Source organism: Urocitellus parryii, chromosome 4 (genome assembly GCF_045843805.1).
Source record: "Urocitellus parryii isolate mUroPar1 chromosome 4, mUroPar1.hap1, whole genome shotgun sequence".
Lineage (NCBI taxonomy): Eukaryota > Metazoa > Chordata > Mammalia > Rodentia > Sciuridae > Urocitellus > Urocitellus parryii.
Window position 1 is genome coordinate 73,880,955 of NC_135534.1, and position 16,365 is coordinate 73,897,319.

The 16,365-nt window shown below is 34.4% G+C and overlaps 1 protein-coding gene across 11 annotated transcripts in view; it reads right to left on the minus strand.

Annotated features, from left to right (window-relative positions):
- Positions 1 to 16,365, minus strand: part of Dlg2 (discs large MAGUK scaffold protein 2) — a 2,013,368-nt gene that overhangs the window by 456,097 nt on the left and 1,540,906 nt on the right. For all 11 annotated transcript variants that reach the window (XM_077797652.1, XM_026384678.2, XM_077797650.1 and 8 more), the window contains one exon: positions 14,300 to 14,438. In XM_077797652.1, coding sequence (XP_077653778.1) covers positions 14,300 to 14,438 — 139 coding nt within the window. The remainder of the gene's footprint in view (positions 1 to 14,299; positions 14,439 to 16,365) is intronic.

Below are 16,365 nucleotides of genomic sequence, written 5' to 3' on the forward strand. Positions count from 1 at the left end.
CACAAATTTAAATTCAGCACAATCTCATTTGAGCTACTCTCAGCATTGTATGGTTTTGGATATATGTAAAATATTGTCCAATCATACATAGTTGAATCTAATGATATGCAATGATGCTGTAGAGTTAATACTACTACTCTTAGAAACTGGAAGACATCATTAGGTACAGATGTGTTGCTATGTATGAACTTAATTTCTATGCTTTGCATGAAGGTATTCAAAATAAACTCTGCATTTATTTAAAAATGTCATGATGTCTGCATAGTAAATCTACATATTTAGGGAAGGCATATATTTGTGCTTGCTTAACATTCTAGAATTTTTAATTTTAGAGGTTTTGTTTATGGAAGAGGGTACTGGGGATTGAACTCAGGGGCACTCGACCACTGAGCCACATCCCCAGCCCTAGTTTGTATTTTATTTAGAGACAGGGTCTCACTGAGTTTCTTAGTGTCTCGCTTTTGCTGAGGCTGACTTTGAAGTCATGATCCTCCTGCCTCAGTCTCCCAAGATGCTGGGATTACAGGTATGCACCATGGTGCCTGGCTTAATTTTAGAGTTTTGTAAATGAAAACCAAATTTTAACTCATAGAATTTTTTTATATAACTGATATTAGACCTAGTTTTCAGTTCCCCTGCACCCACTTTTTGACCTTCCTCTCCCACCTCCAGCCAACTTTGCTATCATCACAGCTGCAGCCAAACTAGGATCACTGGTGTATTTCATGACAAGAAAAGGCTAATAATAATAGTGAGAAGAATGGCTACACTCAATGTAGCTCATTTCATGACAAATCTGTTTATATGGATTTACTTTTCATGGGCCAGACTATAGGGCAATGACCAAACAGAGTCCCTTTTACCCTGTAACTCTATGTTCTATAAGGAATGCTTCTCCCATGAGAAAACTCTGCCTCTGCCATTGTGTTGATCCTGCTTGGCGTACCCTGCTTAGAAAGGCAAATTTTTCTGTTTTTCTTATATAATGTAAAATTGTTCTATTTTTGGTTCCCATTTTTCTTGGACAGTGTACTCTGTCAGAGAATGTTTGTCTAGATGTTAGTAACCATTCTTTAACTTTTACTCAACTAGGGTCATTTTGACCCATTTCCCCTTCTGCTTATGATTTTAGATTCATGATGTTTGTTTATGGTTTTGAATCATAGCCACAACCACTTACAAATAATGTGGTTTTGGACTATAAAGGTGTACTCTAACCCTTAGAGGGGGTAGAGGGGTAACTTGCAGTTTGCCCACCAACTGGTGAATCCAGACCGCCAGCTGGTAAATAAATGTTCCTTCTCCTGCTTTAAGATCAACTCAGTGATTTATTGCAATCTCACCATGACAAATTCATTTAATCCTAATAATAACCCATGGTATTTGTATGCATGAAGAAGCTGAGGCACAGAAAAATTATATAACTCTTTCAAGGTCAAGTAGTGAACTCAGAAGTTATTTTTACTTAACCCTAAAATCTATGCTCTTATCCAAGGAGCTCTCCTGTTTCTGGATGCCAGGTTCTAAATTTACCACTCACTTTCTAATTGTTGTAGGGTTATCATAAATCTATGTTATCTTGGATTCCCAGTTTATAAAACAGACATAACATTTCTCTGTCCATTGTATGGTGTCATAGGAATTAAAAAAAGAAATAGGAAATTCAGAACCAGGTCTCACATAATTGGCTTTGAAATCTTTACCTGTTTCATTTTGCCTCCATCCCCTGTCCAAAGATGGTAAATGATAGTTTTAAAAGATTAGAGCAAAACAAAATATCAGGCTTCAATGGATCAATTGACAGAATTTCTATTAGGAGGTAGTCTACAAGAGAAAGAACTCACATGGTTGTACTTCAAGGTCAACCCAATTTAAAAAAAAAATCTGAGAGTTGATATTTAAATGTTGACACACAAAGAAATACATTCACAGGCACAGTTAAGTTCTTTTTAGTAAAATGTCCATTAAAGCAGCCATAGGATGTCTGAGAAAACTCTGCCTCTGCCATTGTGTTGATCCTGCTTGGCATGCCCTGCTTAGAAAGGCAAATTTTTCTTTGTCGTGCACTCTGGAATGACCCTGACTTGGCACTGCACCAAAGCTGCTTGCTTCCCTTGAACAAGTTCTAAGAGTTTTGGGGAGGAGACAATCAGATTAAATAACAAGGACGACAACAACAACAATGACAACAACAACTTGAAGCATAGAGAAGATTTAAAAAAATCTTAAAGCTAACAGTGCCACCTAAGTGATACACCAAAAAGAGTCAGACTCTGCAGTTAGTTTGAATCTTAATCCTGCTATGTACCAAGTACATGACCTTTAATATCATGGTCAAGGAGGTGGTTTATGGAGCCCGACTGCCTGTGTTTAGACCCCCGCTTTGCTAACTACTGATTATGTGAGCAAGTACTTAACAGCTCTCTGCCTCAGCTTTTCATCTGTCAAAATCTACAAAATGAGGATAAAACAGGATTTATCTCATAGGTTAATAATCAGTTAATGAGTTTCTATATAAAGAGTATCTAGTACATAGTTACATTATACAAGTATTTATCATTATTATTATTAAAATCTCTTGCTTCTGCTTCCTTATGCAAAAATGAGAATAACAATATTTATCTTAAAGGCTAAATGAGATACTTTACGAAAAATGCTTAGCATAGATTGACGCATAGTGGAAATTCAATAAATAGTAACAATTATTAACATTAGCTCAAAATGTATTTTCATATTTTTTTCTAATGTTGTTGCCTACATATTCTCAATGTTGATTAGAAATAATTTAGAAGAGAGAATATAACATTCTTTTTCTTTAATGGATTGAAAACATTTTCAAATCTGTAAACTGAGACTGCAGATTAAATATGTTAATATATGAAAGACATCAGGCACCAAATGAGTCTCACAAAATATTGTTCTCGTCCTCTGTGTTCTTTAAGATTTAATAAATATATTGCATGTGATAATTCTACAAATAGGTTTTAGACCCAATGATCCATCCCCCATTCTCTTGACCTCTCCTATTTTTTTTGAAAATGTCTTTTTAGATTATCAATAATAAAAGATAAAAATTGTTTCCCCATAAGGAAAGGAGGAAGCAATTTAACAAATGTTGAGTAGCAATTACTTGCTTTCCTTATTGTATCTGTATTCTTCAACACCATCCTATGTACTGTTATTATCCTTCATTACAGATGAAGCAGCAGAAGGATTATACAGCTGAGATCAGATAGTCATTTACTGTAGTCTTTTAAGTTTTAGTAAATTTTAAGTATACAGCATAGTATTACTAACTACAGTCACCATGCTGTACATTAGATCATATCATATAACTGAACCTTATACCTTTTGACTAACGTCTCCAGATTTCCCTATTGACTGTGGAGCCTTAGTCTACCCAGCCCCAAAAGTCATGCTGTCTCCTTCTGTTTATCTTGCTTCCTCCAAAGAAGTAAATATTTGAGTGGAAATACTGGAAATACAAAAAATTATATAGGATTATGGGTAGGACTTTCAATAATGAACCTTAATGAAGAATCAAGGCATATTATCATGATTTTAATAAACTGTAATTTCAAGACTACTCCCCAGATACTTGACCTAATCTACTTACCTCTTATAATTACATATGCCCAGTACGTTGTACATCATGTCTAATCTCTTCTAATTTTCATCATTTAGTATTAGAGTGAGCCCTGGCTTAGTTAGCATTACCTTGTGTATAACAAAAAGGGGATGATTATAGCTGTTCTGTGGAATTATTATGCAAGTTAAAATATAAAGACATCTTGTAGAATGTAAGGTGCTATAAAATATTAGTTCTTACCATGATTCTTACAAATTCTACAAAGTATTTGAATAATATACACAGAAACTTGGGATATGCTGATCCTGAATATTGTTTGTGAAAAATACAAGTTCATGGCTGGGGCCAGAGGAGAATGAGAAGAACCTCTAAGTATTCTTTTTTTAAAGAACCTCTAAGTATTCTTTTTCTTAAGCTTTAGGTGGATCCAATATCTTTATTTTACATTTATGTGGTGCTGAGGATCAAACCCGATGCCTTGTGCATGCTAGGCGAGCATTCTACCACTGAGCCACAACTCCAACCTCTAAGTATTCTTGTATATGATTTACACTGCTGATTCCCTGTTCCTCCTGGGCCCAGTTTTACTGGCTAATTCTTATTGTTCTTTCTAATCTCAGTCACCTCTCTAAAAAACTGTCCCTAATCCACCAGGCTGATCTAGATGCCTTTTCCAAACTCCCTATAGTTTTTGGTACTGACCCCAAACCAGCATGTATCGTCTCTACTATATTTCTTGGTTAACTCATCTCTCTCTTTATATTCTCTACTTCCCTGTCTCTCTGAGAATACCAAACACTGGGAAATATTTGTTGAATAAATCAAAAAATGGAAGTTGAAATACTGTATGGATGGATGAAATGAAAGATTAATAAAATAAATGGACAGAAATGGAGAGAAAAGGAGGAAAGAAAGGAATTAAACACAAAAGAGTTAAGTAAGCATTTAAATGAGATGGAATATCAAGAGTAATCAGTCAAAATCCCAGAAACCAATCTATTCGCAATACCAAGAGTTGTGCAAATGTTCATTTAATTTCATTATATTCAGTACACGAATATTTACTGATTATTAAATATGCTCTAGGTACCTACTCTGCTACAAGCAGAAGGAATGGAGAGGGCAAACTTTCTAAAGAAAAGCGTCTCTGCTATTGTCAGGAAACACGGAAGCTGAACAGCAAAAGAGTGGTCAGCTGGAGCCAGATCATGGAGGGATTTACATGTAAGGACTTGAGATTTTACTTCTGGAGACATGATCTGATTCACTATTTTAAACAGTAATATTATGGTGTGGCATGAGTGGCAAATTTAGAAACAAGGAAACTGTGGGATGCTATTGAAATAATCGAGCAACAAGTGTTGTGGCTTAAACTACTATGCTGGGAGTAGAGAAGCAAGAACCTAGTGGATGTATTGTGAAAGCCTACAGAATCTGTTGGTGGATTTGGAATGGAATATGAAAGGAAAATGAGAGGGAAGGCTGATTCAGGGACTGGGACCTGAGCTAGTGGACAGAGCTCTCATTTACTATGAAATAGAGGGGAGGACAGCCCTCAAGAGTTTGCTTCTGGACATATTAAATGTACCGATTAGGCAGTGGGGATCTGGGCATTTATCTTTAAGAAACATAATCAATAAATGGATTAGAAAGAATGTACAAAAGTTACCTTGATTAAAAAAGAAAACCTTAGAAATCTAAATGTGCAACAAAATGAACATGGCTAAGTAAATTTTGGTTCATTGATACATAAAAGATCATTATATAGGTAATATATTTTATTTTTAAAGACTGAAGATGTAAGAAAATTCTCAAGATATATTACTAAAGTTAAAAAGAAAAATAAAAACCCAAAAGGAATAAAAACAAAAAGCTCAACCTAACTGTACATAATATGGTTCAAATACTATAAATAAATGTTCAGACCTAGAAAAAACCTCAAAGAAAATTCACCAAATACTAATAATAATTATCCTTCTTTGGTGAGGGTACTTATTTTGATTTTTTTGTTTTGTTTTTGTGCATTTTATAATTTTTTATAAATACATTTAATTTTATAATTAGAAATAATAATAAGATAAAAATACAACAGAGGGCTTACAAGATAGATTTATAGGTAGTAAAAAGAAAATGGGTGTAGAGTTAAGATTAAAATGTATGTCTAGGGAAAATACATGAAAGCAATATATTAAAAATGTTTTTTACTTGGAAACAGTTTGTTCCATTATCTATATTAAATTACCTAGAAGCACAAAGTGAATTAATGGTGCAATCCAAAATCTATGAAAATTTTAAATCTATAATATAGTAAGAGTGTAAGTCTTTGAAATGGAATGATTCCAGCCCCTGGTTTTCTTATATTTTGTTAGTGCAATTATTAATATTAATATAGTAATCTCACTCACAGCAGCTAATGATACAGGAGATGGCAGGAAGTCACTCAGGGATTACAATGCTGCCATAGACAACTATCAAAGTACACATCTGCATGTGGACAATTAGGAATCAGCTGCTTTCTTATCTTCTGTCAATTTATTATTTTAGTGATATACAGATGTGAAAGCAAACTCCTGTAGGAAGAGACTTTGTCACACTGATAAGGGCCAGAAATAAGCTGCATTTTGTGTTATTGATAGTAGCTAACTTGCAATGTAAGAGACAAGGATTAACCAGGGGTTGATTGCTTCTATATTTGTCACATCAAAGTCCTCCACAGTCCTCATGCCTTTTTTTCTTTTTCTTTTTTTTTTTTTTTTTGGCATCAGTCATTCTAGAAGGGAAAGGACAAACTCTCATTTTCTTAAAAGTAATGAGCACTGATTCAATAACTCTTGAGTTTAAATCTATAGCAACAATAGCTGTAGATGTGCAATAACCATTTTCCATAAAATTATTGGCAGAATGTTGCATGCTTATGTCTGGCTAATTCATGAGATACATAGGAAATGATAAATATCTATAAAAACAATCTTAAAATTCCCATTACTGTTTCAATTTTGCTAACATTAAATTCATTTCCCTGTCAGCAAACAACAGCTTAATATGTTTCCATTGCATATTTGGATATCCCTCTTTAATTAAGATTTGTCAACTTCCCCATTAACATACTCTCTCTACTTCTAACAGGCTAGCTCTATCAATTATGGTTCATGGCTTATGTAAGTAAACCTAAATGGTTATGTGGAACCATCATCAATAAAGACAAAACTCCCCTTGAGGCTTTCACTTGATGGTCTGTTCTCCATCTGTCTCACTAATTTTACCCCACTCCTCCTTCCCATTATGATACTTTGCTTCACAGGAGACATTATACTATCAGGCTCCATATTGGAGAAACCAGGCATGCAATACTCAGCAAAGCAGATAGCTCAGAGACATGTGTTTATGTATGCTTAATTGGGTTAAGTTTTTTAATAAACTATAAAGACTGTAAGGAGCCTGGTGTCATGTTTTGCAGAATTTTTGAAAAGAAAACCTTTCAAAAGATTTGAGAGTTGGTTTGAGATTTGATGTTAGTTATTGAGAGTTACTATTAAGGAAAAAACAAGGGCAAAATCGACAAATCTAGAGGACAATTATATTTAGCCAGAGATCAGTCTTACAGACTGGTTAATACCACATTTGCTTCTACTGAATCTTATATTAGATTTTCATTTCAGGTGTACTAGATATACATTGAGGTGATTAAAAATAAAAAATTTCAATAAAGCATTCAGATTATATGGTATTTTGTAATAAAATGTTCTCTCATATGTTTTCTAAGATAATTAGTTCTGCAAGATAATGAGTTGAGAAAGTTTATAAGTAGATTATAATATGTTTCAGCAGTATCATAATATTTTTTTACCACATTTTAATAAATAATTGTAAAATGTTGCCAAGAAGATTTTATTTGTGGGACTGTTCATCTTAAAATCCTTGTTTTTAATAGTATTAATAACTAATACTTCTCAAGTGCTGACTTGTCTCTAAGTACTTCATATGTATTAGCACAGTTTATTGTCACAATAAACCAATAGGCATAAAGTATTATTCTGTTCCTCTTATAAATGAGAAAATTGAGGCAAAGGGAAATTACAACAACTTGTTCAAGGTCAGCCTGTTAGAGTGGTCAAGGATGAAGTCAAAACTGAGCAGGGTACCTCCAAGACCAAAGTATCCAATTATTCTGCTTTCCTGATCAATTTTACATGGACCCAGTTGTTTGCTTAGGGTTCCTGCAGCTCTTTCCCACTGTACCTGGTTGAAAGTGTGTGGAAAAGGATGCCTTTACTATGTAAGAAGGTATGTCCAGTTTATCCAGAAATGGTTTAAATCACTAAATATAAGGGAAAAAGAAGAGAGGCGAGAACATGCTCACACTTTAGTCTGACAGAAAGTGATTCTTTGAGAGCTTGTTTCTTATGGACAACATAAACCTTGTGCTATTATTAAGGGACTGTTTCTGTAAAAATTAGTAATTAATAAACTTGTGCAATTTAGCTCAGTGCTTCTGAAACTTGGGTACTCACATGTACCTTGGTGTTTTGGCAACTGCCGGAAACTATTTCCCATTAAGATCTTGGATAAAAATAATTTAATTGGCAATCAAAGTATTTGTGCACTAAAGAAAAAAACAAAGAAAGGTATTCTATAAGCTTTTGGGAGAACACGTACAATTTTTTATTTTTTCTGCTTGGGCAGAAAGCTCTCCTTTTCTTCTGATCCTAAGAAGAATAAGTTCATTTTCCACAGCCTGAAGGCATTTGGGTAGAAACATTTGAGAAACAGTGGTCTTGCCTCTAACTAGTTCTAATCCACAAAGTTAAACACTCAGAAATAACTTAAAAAAATAACAACAATGTCATATACTGGGGAAAAAAATGGAAAATATTTGTGTTGTTCCTGAAAGGTAACTTCATGGGTGACGAAGAGTGTTGAGACAGTAAGAAGTACAGTAGCTGGGTAATAGCTGCTCTTCACAGAGGACATGGGCCAGCAGTGTGGCTCAACACAGCCCAGACCCATCATCTCTTCTGCTCTCCCATGGCTCCTCCTCCTGTTCCAGCTGCCATGATTTCCTCTCTCATTTCTTCAGGGGCACTTCCACTTTTCCATACAACAGCCAGGTATTTTTTATTTTTAAATATCAATCAAATCATTTAATGTTTCTGGTTAGTACCCTTTAATGGATTCTCAGTACACTTTATAGTAAATCTACACTTCTTCATTACCTTCGAAGTCCTATATCATTTGAGTCCTGTCTCATTTTCCAACTTAATTTTCGACGTTTCTGTTAACTATCTCTTTATAGCCAAGATGAACTTCTATATGTTCCTGGAACATATTACATTTATTACTGACTCAGTGACGTGGCCTTACTATTCCTTCTTCTTGGATTTTTTTTACTCTAATCTTCACATCACTATATTCTTCTCTTTGTTCATGTCCCAGTTCAAATGCTATCTCCTCAGAGATGCTCCTAGCATATCCTACCTCATGTTCTCTCTACCTATATCATGCTCCTGTTTTGTTTTCTTTATAGCACTTAGCGTTGTCCAAACTTAATGCATTTATCTATACATCACTTATTAAATATAGTTAAATGTAAATTCTGTGAGGGCAGGGAACTTGTCTTGTTTGTTCATCATTATGATTTTGTTGCTAATAACCATGCTTGACACATAGTAGAAATGAAGATCCATTTGAATAAATAAAGGAAGGAGTCAACAAAAGAGAAAAGACAACTTTACTATGTATCAGATGGCATAAGGAGTCAGCTAGTGTTCTGTTATTCAGGGAGAAGAATGGAGGTGAACTCCACCCCAATGGGATCATACCTGTTAAGTAAGTAATGTATTCAAACTGGCGAGGATTGAGTTATAATTTGGATTTGTTCTTGAAAGATTCTATAGACAAGAATTCTTTATTACGACTTTGTTTAGATTATGCTTTGGGATCAGCCAAACTATGTGAGGGAACACTATGTGGAGACAATCAGAAAGATACCTGGATAAATTTAGGACTAGGCATCTAACACTGGTTTCTAAAGTTAGATTATGTCTCTTATAGATGTATTTAGGTCCCTGATTTTCATAACAACCTTTACTACACTCAGAACTTGAAAATTAAGTGCATAAATATTGAAAGAGTAGTTTTACTTTGCATCCTCTTTTATTTTTTTTTCTATTTCCATTTTAGTACTAATAGTTTGTATGGGTATCTTAAGACTATTAAGTCAGATGTTAAGGATGTGTGGCTTGCATTTTTTCTGAGAACCAGGGAAGAACTGGTCATGTAGAAGTGGAATCTACAGTTGTAGGTAATATGCAAAGTGGACTTTATTCACAGGTGACTCTTGATTGATTGATTGTGTTGTTTGAAATAGTTACTTTCTTTTCCCAGACCAAAAATTAAATAAGATAAACAATGAACATCGCTTTAAAGAAACAGAAGGAGGGCTGGACTGGGTGTTCAAAGCTGGTACTAAATATGAATCTATCAATATTTATAAATATGGGCCTATGAAAAACTTACAAATCATTCTGGTCCTTGAGTTCCTTGCCCATCAAACGGTGATTAGACTTCATATTTATTTATGGCTCTTCCAACTTTGAAAAGTCTATAGTTTCTGTGCCAAAAAACACCTTGGCATTATTGTTTTCAAGAAGATAAAAACCTCAATACCACTAGGAAAACTGATTTACAGGGGACTCAGTAGGGAGTCTAAAAGATAATTGTATTCAAGATTTTACACTTTGCTTTTTCTTTCTCTGTCAGTGGAAAAGCTAAACAATCTTAGTATACATCCATAACAAAAGTGAATATAAGCTCTAGGGATGTAGCTCAGTGGTAGAACACTTGCTTAGCCTTTGCAAGTCCCAAGATGTAGTCCATCCCCAGTATTGGAAGAAAAAATAGTGAATATAAGTCAGGGAAATAGAAAAATACTTACAACAGACCAAGATGTGAGTTTGTCCAATAAAATATTTCCCATTTGATGTGATTTTCTAAGATGTTGGGAAAACATCCTTTTCATAGAAATGTTTTCCTTCTGGTTCAGGTCCCATTGTTGGAGATACATTCCTTGATTTATTATTATTAAAGTAGACCTCAAACATAAGCTACTACATGATCTTAGGATAATAATAAATTCATGTAGCCTCCTGAAAATTACAATAAAATATTCATACATACTATCATATTAAAACCTCCCAGAGGAAATTAGAAGATCCTTTATCCCAAATCTACAGATGAGAAAACCATGACTTGAAGAGATTAAGTGATTTGTTCAGTCATGTAGGTAGTAAGGAGGAGAGACAGGATGACGAACCCAGTTAATTCATCTACCATTTTTCCATGAAAAGAGGCTACTAAAATGAGGGGTGGGAATGGGGAGATGATACCTTCAAAGGCTGATCAAGATTCTAATTTTATTTCTATATGCTGTATGATATGAGGCAATTTCTTAATGTCTTTAAGCATTTTTGCTATCAGTAAAAATCAAGAATATCATATAGATAATATAGGTATATATATATATATATATATATATATATATATATATATACCATACACACACATACACACACACACACACACACACAGAGGGAGAGAGAGAGAGAGAGAGAGAGAGAGAGAGAGAACATTTGCACAAGCCATTTCCCTAGTAAAATATCCTTTCTGATCTCCTAACTCTGACCAATACCTATACATTTCAAAGTTCAAACTCAAGAGTTTATTTCTTCTTTAAAATTTCCTTCAGTGCCATAGGCCATTCCTGTGGCTTCTGTGTAAAATCCAAACTCATTTATAAATATTTCCTACGTGCTTCCTATGGTGGTAGAGAGCTCTGCTAGGGCTACATAGAGCATTTCATGGAAGTGATCTAGTTTTGTTTCTTTGTATTAATAATTCCCAGATTTTTAATTTTATCTAAAAGATCTTTGACATTTACAAAGAGGACTGAGACAAAGTTGTTAACTTTCATTTTTCTAGGTAAGGACATAATAAATAACTACTTTTGACTACCATGATTCTTTTACGAAAGAAAGTCATTTTGACACCAGAAACCATAATCTCAAGATTTTGAAACAATTAATAAGTTAAGCTTTGTGAAAAACTTTCTGGAGGAGTTGAGTTTGCATAATTAGGAAACAGGAATTGGGGAATCCATTGGTTTGTACATATTTTTCCCAATATAATAATTCTTAGATGCTACTTCTTCAACAATTTTTCATTTCTAGTGAAATATCAACAGTCTAGTAGAAAATATTGAATTAATATTAATGAATGAGGCAATGAATCTGTTTCAGAGCAAATACCTCTGAATCCTATGGTAATGCTTAGAGCACAGGGTACAAGACACCAGCAATGGTGGAAGTGGCAGGGGAGTGTATGTATGTGAACTGAACTGATTTACTTTACAAGCGAGGCAACAATCATGAAGATGTTGTGGAGTTATTAGTAAGACAGTCTTGCAAGGGAACAGAAAAGGAATCAGAGGAAGGAAGACACTGAGGCATGGTCATTGCAGAAGAAAAGTTGATTCTCTTTCCAAAACATTCCTTGTGACATCCAAAGTAGATAGGAATAATACAAAGTACAGTTTCTGTAAATAGATAGCATTCATTAGTATTTATTATGTGTCAGACACTAAGTTCTTTGCATTTGTAATCTCATTGAATTATGACAACAACCTGTTAAGACAGATTCAATAGCTATTCCCTTGCAAAAATGAGGAAACCAAGGCTTGCAATTTCCCCAGGGCCACATAGTTAGCCAGCTATAGAGTTAGGTCTCAACCCTGTTTTCTAGTTTTCTTTAGAGCTCATCGAAACTCTCAGATTCCTGGGATAAGCAAAGTTTTATATGATTTGGTTTTCACTTTGAAATTAAGGAGAAAATAAGAATGTTTCTTCTTAGTCAGGATTTTAACATTTCTAGGGAAACTCAGTTCTACTGAAAAACTCTGTGACCATAAGCAGTTTCCTTTAAACTTTTTGCACTTCAATTTCTACCCTCTAAAATAGGAATGAAAGCCTTTCTGTTTTGGGGAGGATTAAATGGATCCTGTATGTCAAAGAGCTAGCAAAGTGCCCAGATTACAAAGAGGCTTTAATAACTGCTAATTTATTATGGGTCCTAAGATAAAATGACATTTTCAAATTAAAAACATATCAAATATTAGTGATAGTGTAAAAGCAAATAGATCATTGCTCTAGTGGATAAAGGTGTCTCTATTTACACTTTTTTTTTTTCCAGAGCCATGAGGATTATCTTTGCTGCAGCCCTCATTTTAATTGAGAGCATAAAGATCAGACACTTCAGCACAGGAAGAAATTTATATTTGATTTATACCACAGATGTACATTTGCAGCTTCAAAACATCCCATCCCTTGGCTAAAGATATAACAAGCTACTTCAGCAAACCTGATATTGCAAAATAAATGGAAAATGCTTAATCATTTAAAAAGATATACCAAAGAATGCACATGCTCCGGCAGGAAGGCTCCTTTACTTTCTTAAAGGCTGACAAATGGCTTCAATTAGACAGGCAGGAGAGAAAAGCAAAACAATCCATCTCTTTCATTATTTACACATAAAAACATACAAAAATAAAGTGTACATATCTATATTTACTCTCATTTTTGGTAAAAGTATTATTTAAGGAGAAAGTCAAATTGCAGAGCAATGTGCAAAATATGAATTTATTTTGCCAAATCAATGCCAAGCTCCACCATAGCTAAGTATGTATTTATATGTATTTGTATGACATGGGGAAGGTATGAAAGGTTCATGACAAGCTGTCATATTGAGTTCATCAAGATAGGTCCCTCTGGAGGAAGTTTGAGGGAGATTCTTGTTTCTTAATCACCTTTTTATTCCTTTGTTACATGTACAATATAAATATTACTTTGAAACAAAAACATTTAAAATAAAAAGTAATGCACATTTTTAATTATTCATCCACCCATTCATTCATCTATTCATCATTCAATATTTATAGAATCATTGCCAGTGACCATTTAAGTAAACCATGTTGGTCTTCTCTGTGAGCTTCCAAACCAGACTTTTTCAGAGGAGGTCTGGATACATTTGACTTTATTTAGGAGATTAGAATGTAGATTAGAATGTAGTTGCATGTTCTTAGAATCCTGTTTCATTTGGAATTAACAGGGCATGTTAATTTAAAACCATTTGGAGTTAACTTTATTCCTTTCCTTTCAACGTATAGCTATTGCAATTAGAGGGAAGGTTGATTAATTCCCAAATTCCACTGTACTATAAGTGGCTATTGGTGGCAAGCATGTGGGATTTTAAGTCAAAAGAACAGAGTTTCAGTTATGACCTCAATCAACTCAATGGGTAAATAATATTGGCATGTGATTTCCCTCCTTTGGAACCTCAGCAGTATCTTCCCTCCTTAAGTAATAGCACCTATCTTACACTGTGCCTATAAAGTTCAATGAAATCAAGTATGGAGACTCTTAAGAAATCACAAAGTGATAGAGAAGTGTATATTACTCTAATCATGTTTTTTTTCCCACCAGAGAACAATAAAACATGTTTACAAGTATTTGAAGCTTTGCACTTGAGGGAAGACTATACTTATTTTGAATGGCACTAGAAGTTTCAGTCAGTCCTCAAAGCAACAACTCAGATATTAGGCTAATGTGATTTCTTCCTGGTAATGATAGCAAACCCAGTCACCCCACAAGCATATCTGACCTGGTGTAGTCATCTTCAACAAGCATGTGCTTTGGAATTGGCGAGTACCTTCCTGGAGAGATGGGCGGCAGGGAGGTTTTGTATTCTAATGTGCCATTGTTGCCAGAGAGTAGATGGTTTTCCATTGGTGGAGAATAAGCTAAGGGGAGGAGGAGAAAAGAAGTGAAATGAAACTTGTTATGTGGGTGATTCAATGTTCCATGCTATACTTCAGAAGATATGTTAAAAATAGGCATTGCTACGTGCTGTGGATTTTCTTGTCCCCCAAGAATGAAGAGTTGCTGTTTGTTTGCAGTTAATATATACAAGCACATGGTGACCTTTAGGAATGGAAAGATGTAATAACCATTATATTGTAATGTCAATTAGTATAATTAAGTGAAGAGAAGAATTGGAGGGGAGATCTAGCACACATATTTTCAGAATGATGATTAATTTTCTATTGAAATAAAAATGTTAGCTTTCTAATTGCAGAACTCACATTTTCACATAATTAATATACACTCATCAAAAGCAAAAGGCTCCTAAGGAATGAGTTCTTTCATAAGACTCCCCCCACCACCCAAATGCCATCTATATTCTCATTCCAGAGAGCCCCAAGAACTCTGGCCTTTCTTTACACTCCTCTTCCTTAACTCATCTGCTTTTTTGAGCAACTAGGAAGATACCTCCTGACTGGGTCTCTTGCCCATCACTCTCTCCTCAAATCCATTTTATACATTATTTCAGTAATCCCACCTGAAATCCAGTTCTGATCATGCTGTTTTCTGCTTAGAGGTTCCTCATTTCCAGTACTGTATTGAATATAGTATAAACTCTTCTCTTTGTCATTCTTATAAAATCAATCCATTTCAATACCCCCTTACACAAATTGTGTTATCCTCAAAATCTGTGCTTCCTTATAACTATACTTTTATTCCACTGTACTAACTATCTACAGTTTGTGCCTCTTACTCCACATCAGATGTAGAAATCTCACCATTTTTCATGTTACAATTCAAATGCTACCCTCTGGATAAAGATTTTCCTAATCTTCCAAAGATGGATGATATATTTCCCTCTTTGAGTCCTCAAAGGACATTTATTTTTACCTCCCCTCTGGAATATATATTCCCTCCACTTCTGCCAAATATTGCTGCTATTTATGTATCTGAATTAGCTTACCTTCTAACCAAGCTCCTTGAAGGCCATGATTATATTTCTTCTGCATCCCACATATTTCCTTTTGAGGTATTTTGTACATATCAAGTAACTCAATATGTATTTTTTGAATTTTTTAGCTTTGTTTTTCACAAACAAAACCTGCTTTTTGTCTCTTTGACATTGGCCTTATTTTAAGCCCCCCATAAAGTAGCTCATAGATTGATTTATCTTCATATGTATAGTTTAAAAAATTCTGAATGTTAAGACTGTTGCTTACTTTAAAGTAAGGCCAGCTTATTGCCTGCTTTTTTTAAAAAAGATATATTTGGGGGTATATTTGGGGGCAAGTCATTTTAGAATCTTAATTAAGAAAAGTAATAGCTAATGTAATGAGCAGGTAACAAAATTATTCAACCCTTAAATTTCTCTTAAGTTGAACAACTTCCTTAAGCCTATAATCCTAATTAATGGCAGGTCCTGAAGACATTTCAAGCTTCTAGACTCACAAATGAACTCTCAAAATTTTGGCATAAGCAAGCTTAGTTATGAAAACAAAACTATCAAATCTACATCTAAAAAGTGAATGGACCCTAAATTTAGTCCCCAAAGACAGAACCTTAGATGATTTCCTGTTGACCTAATAATGAGAGAAAACATGGGCCTTAATAGCAGAGGATGTTTTGAGTACCTCAGCACGGTATCTGAAGTCAGTTGCTGCCTTAGAACCCTTCCTCCAGCCCACTTCTACTGACATAGTCACTATTTACTCTTGATTCCCTGAAATGTAACAAATGTAAGCAAAGGCAAAGTTAAGATGACACCAGAGGATCATGATTTCACCATCTAAGCACAAGATCCCCTTCGTTGGGAAGAAGCATAGAATTTTTTTTTTTTTTTTTTTTGGCTAGCCCTCTTTTCCATGC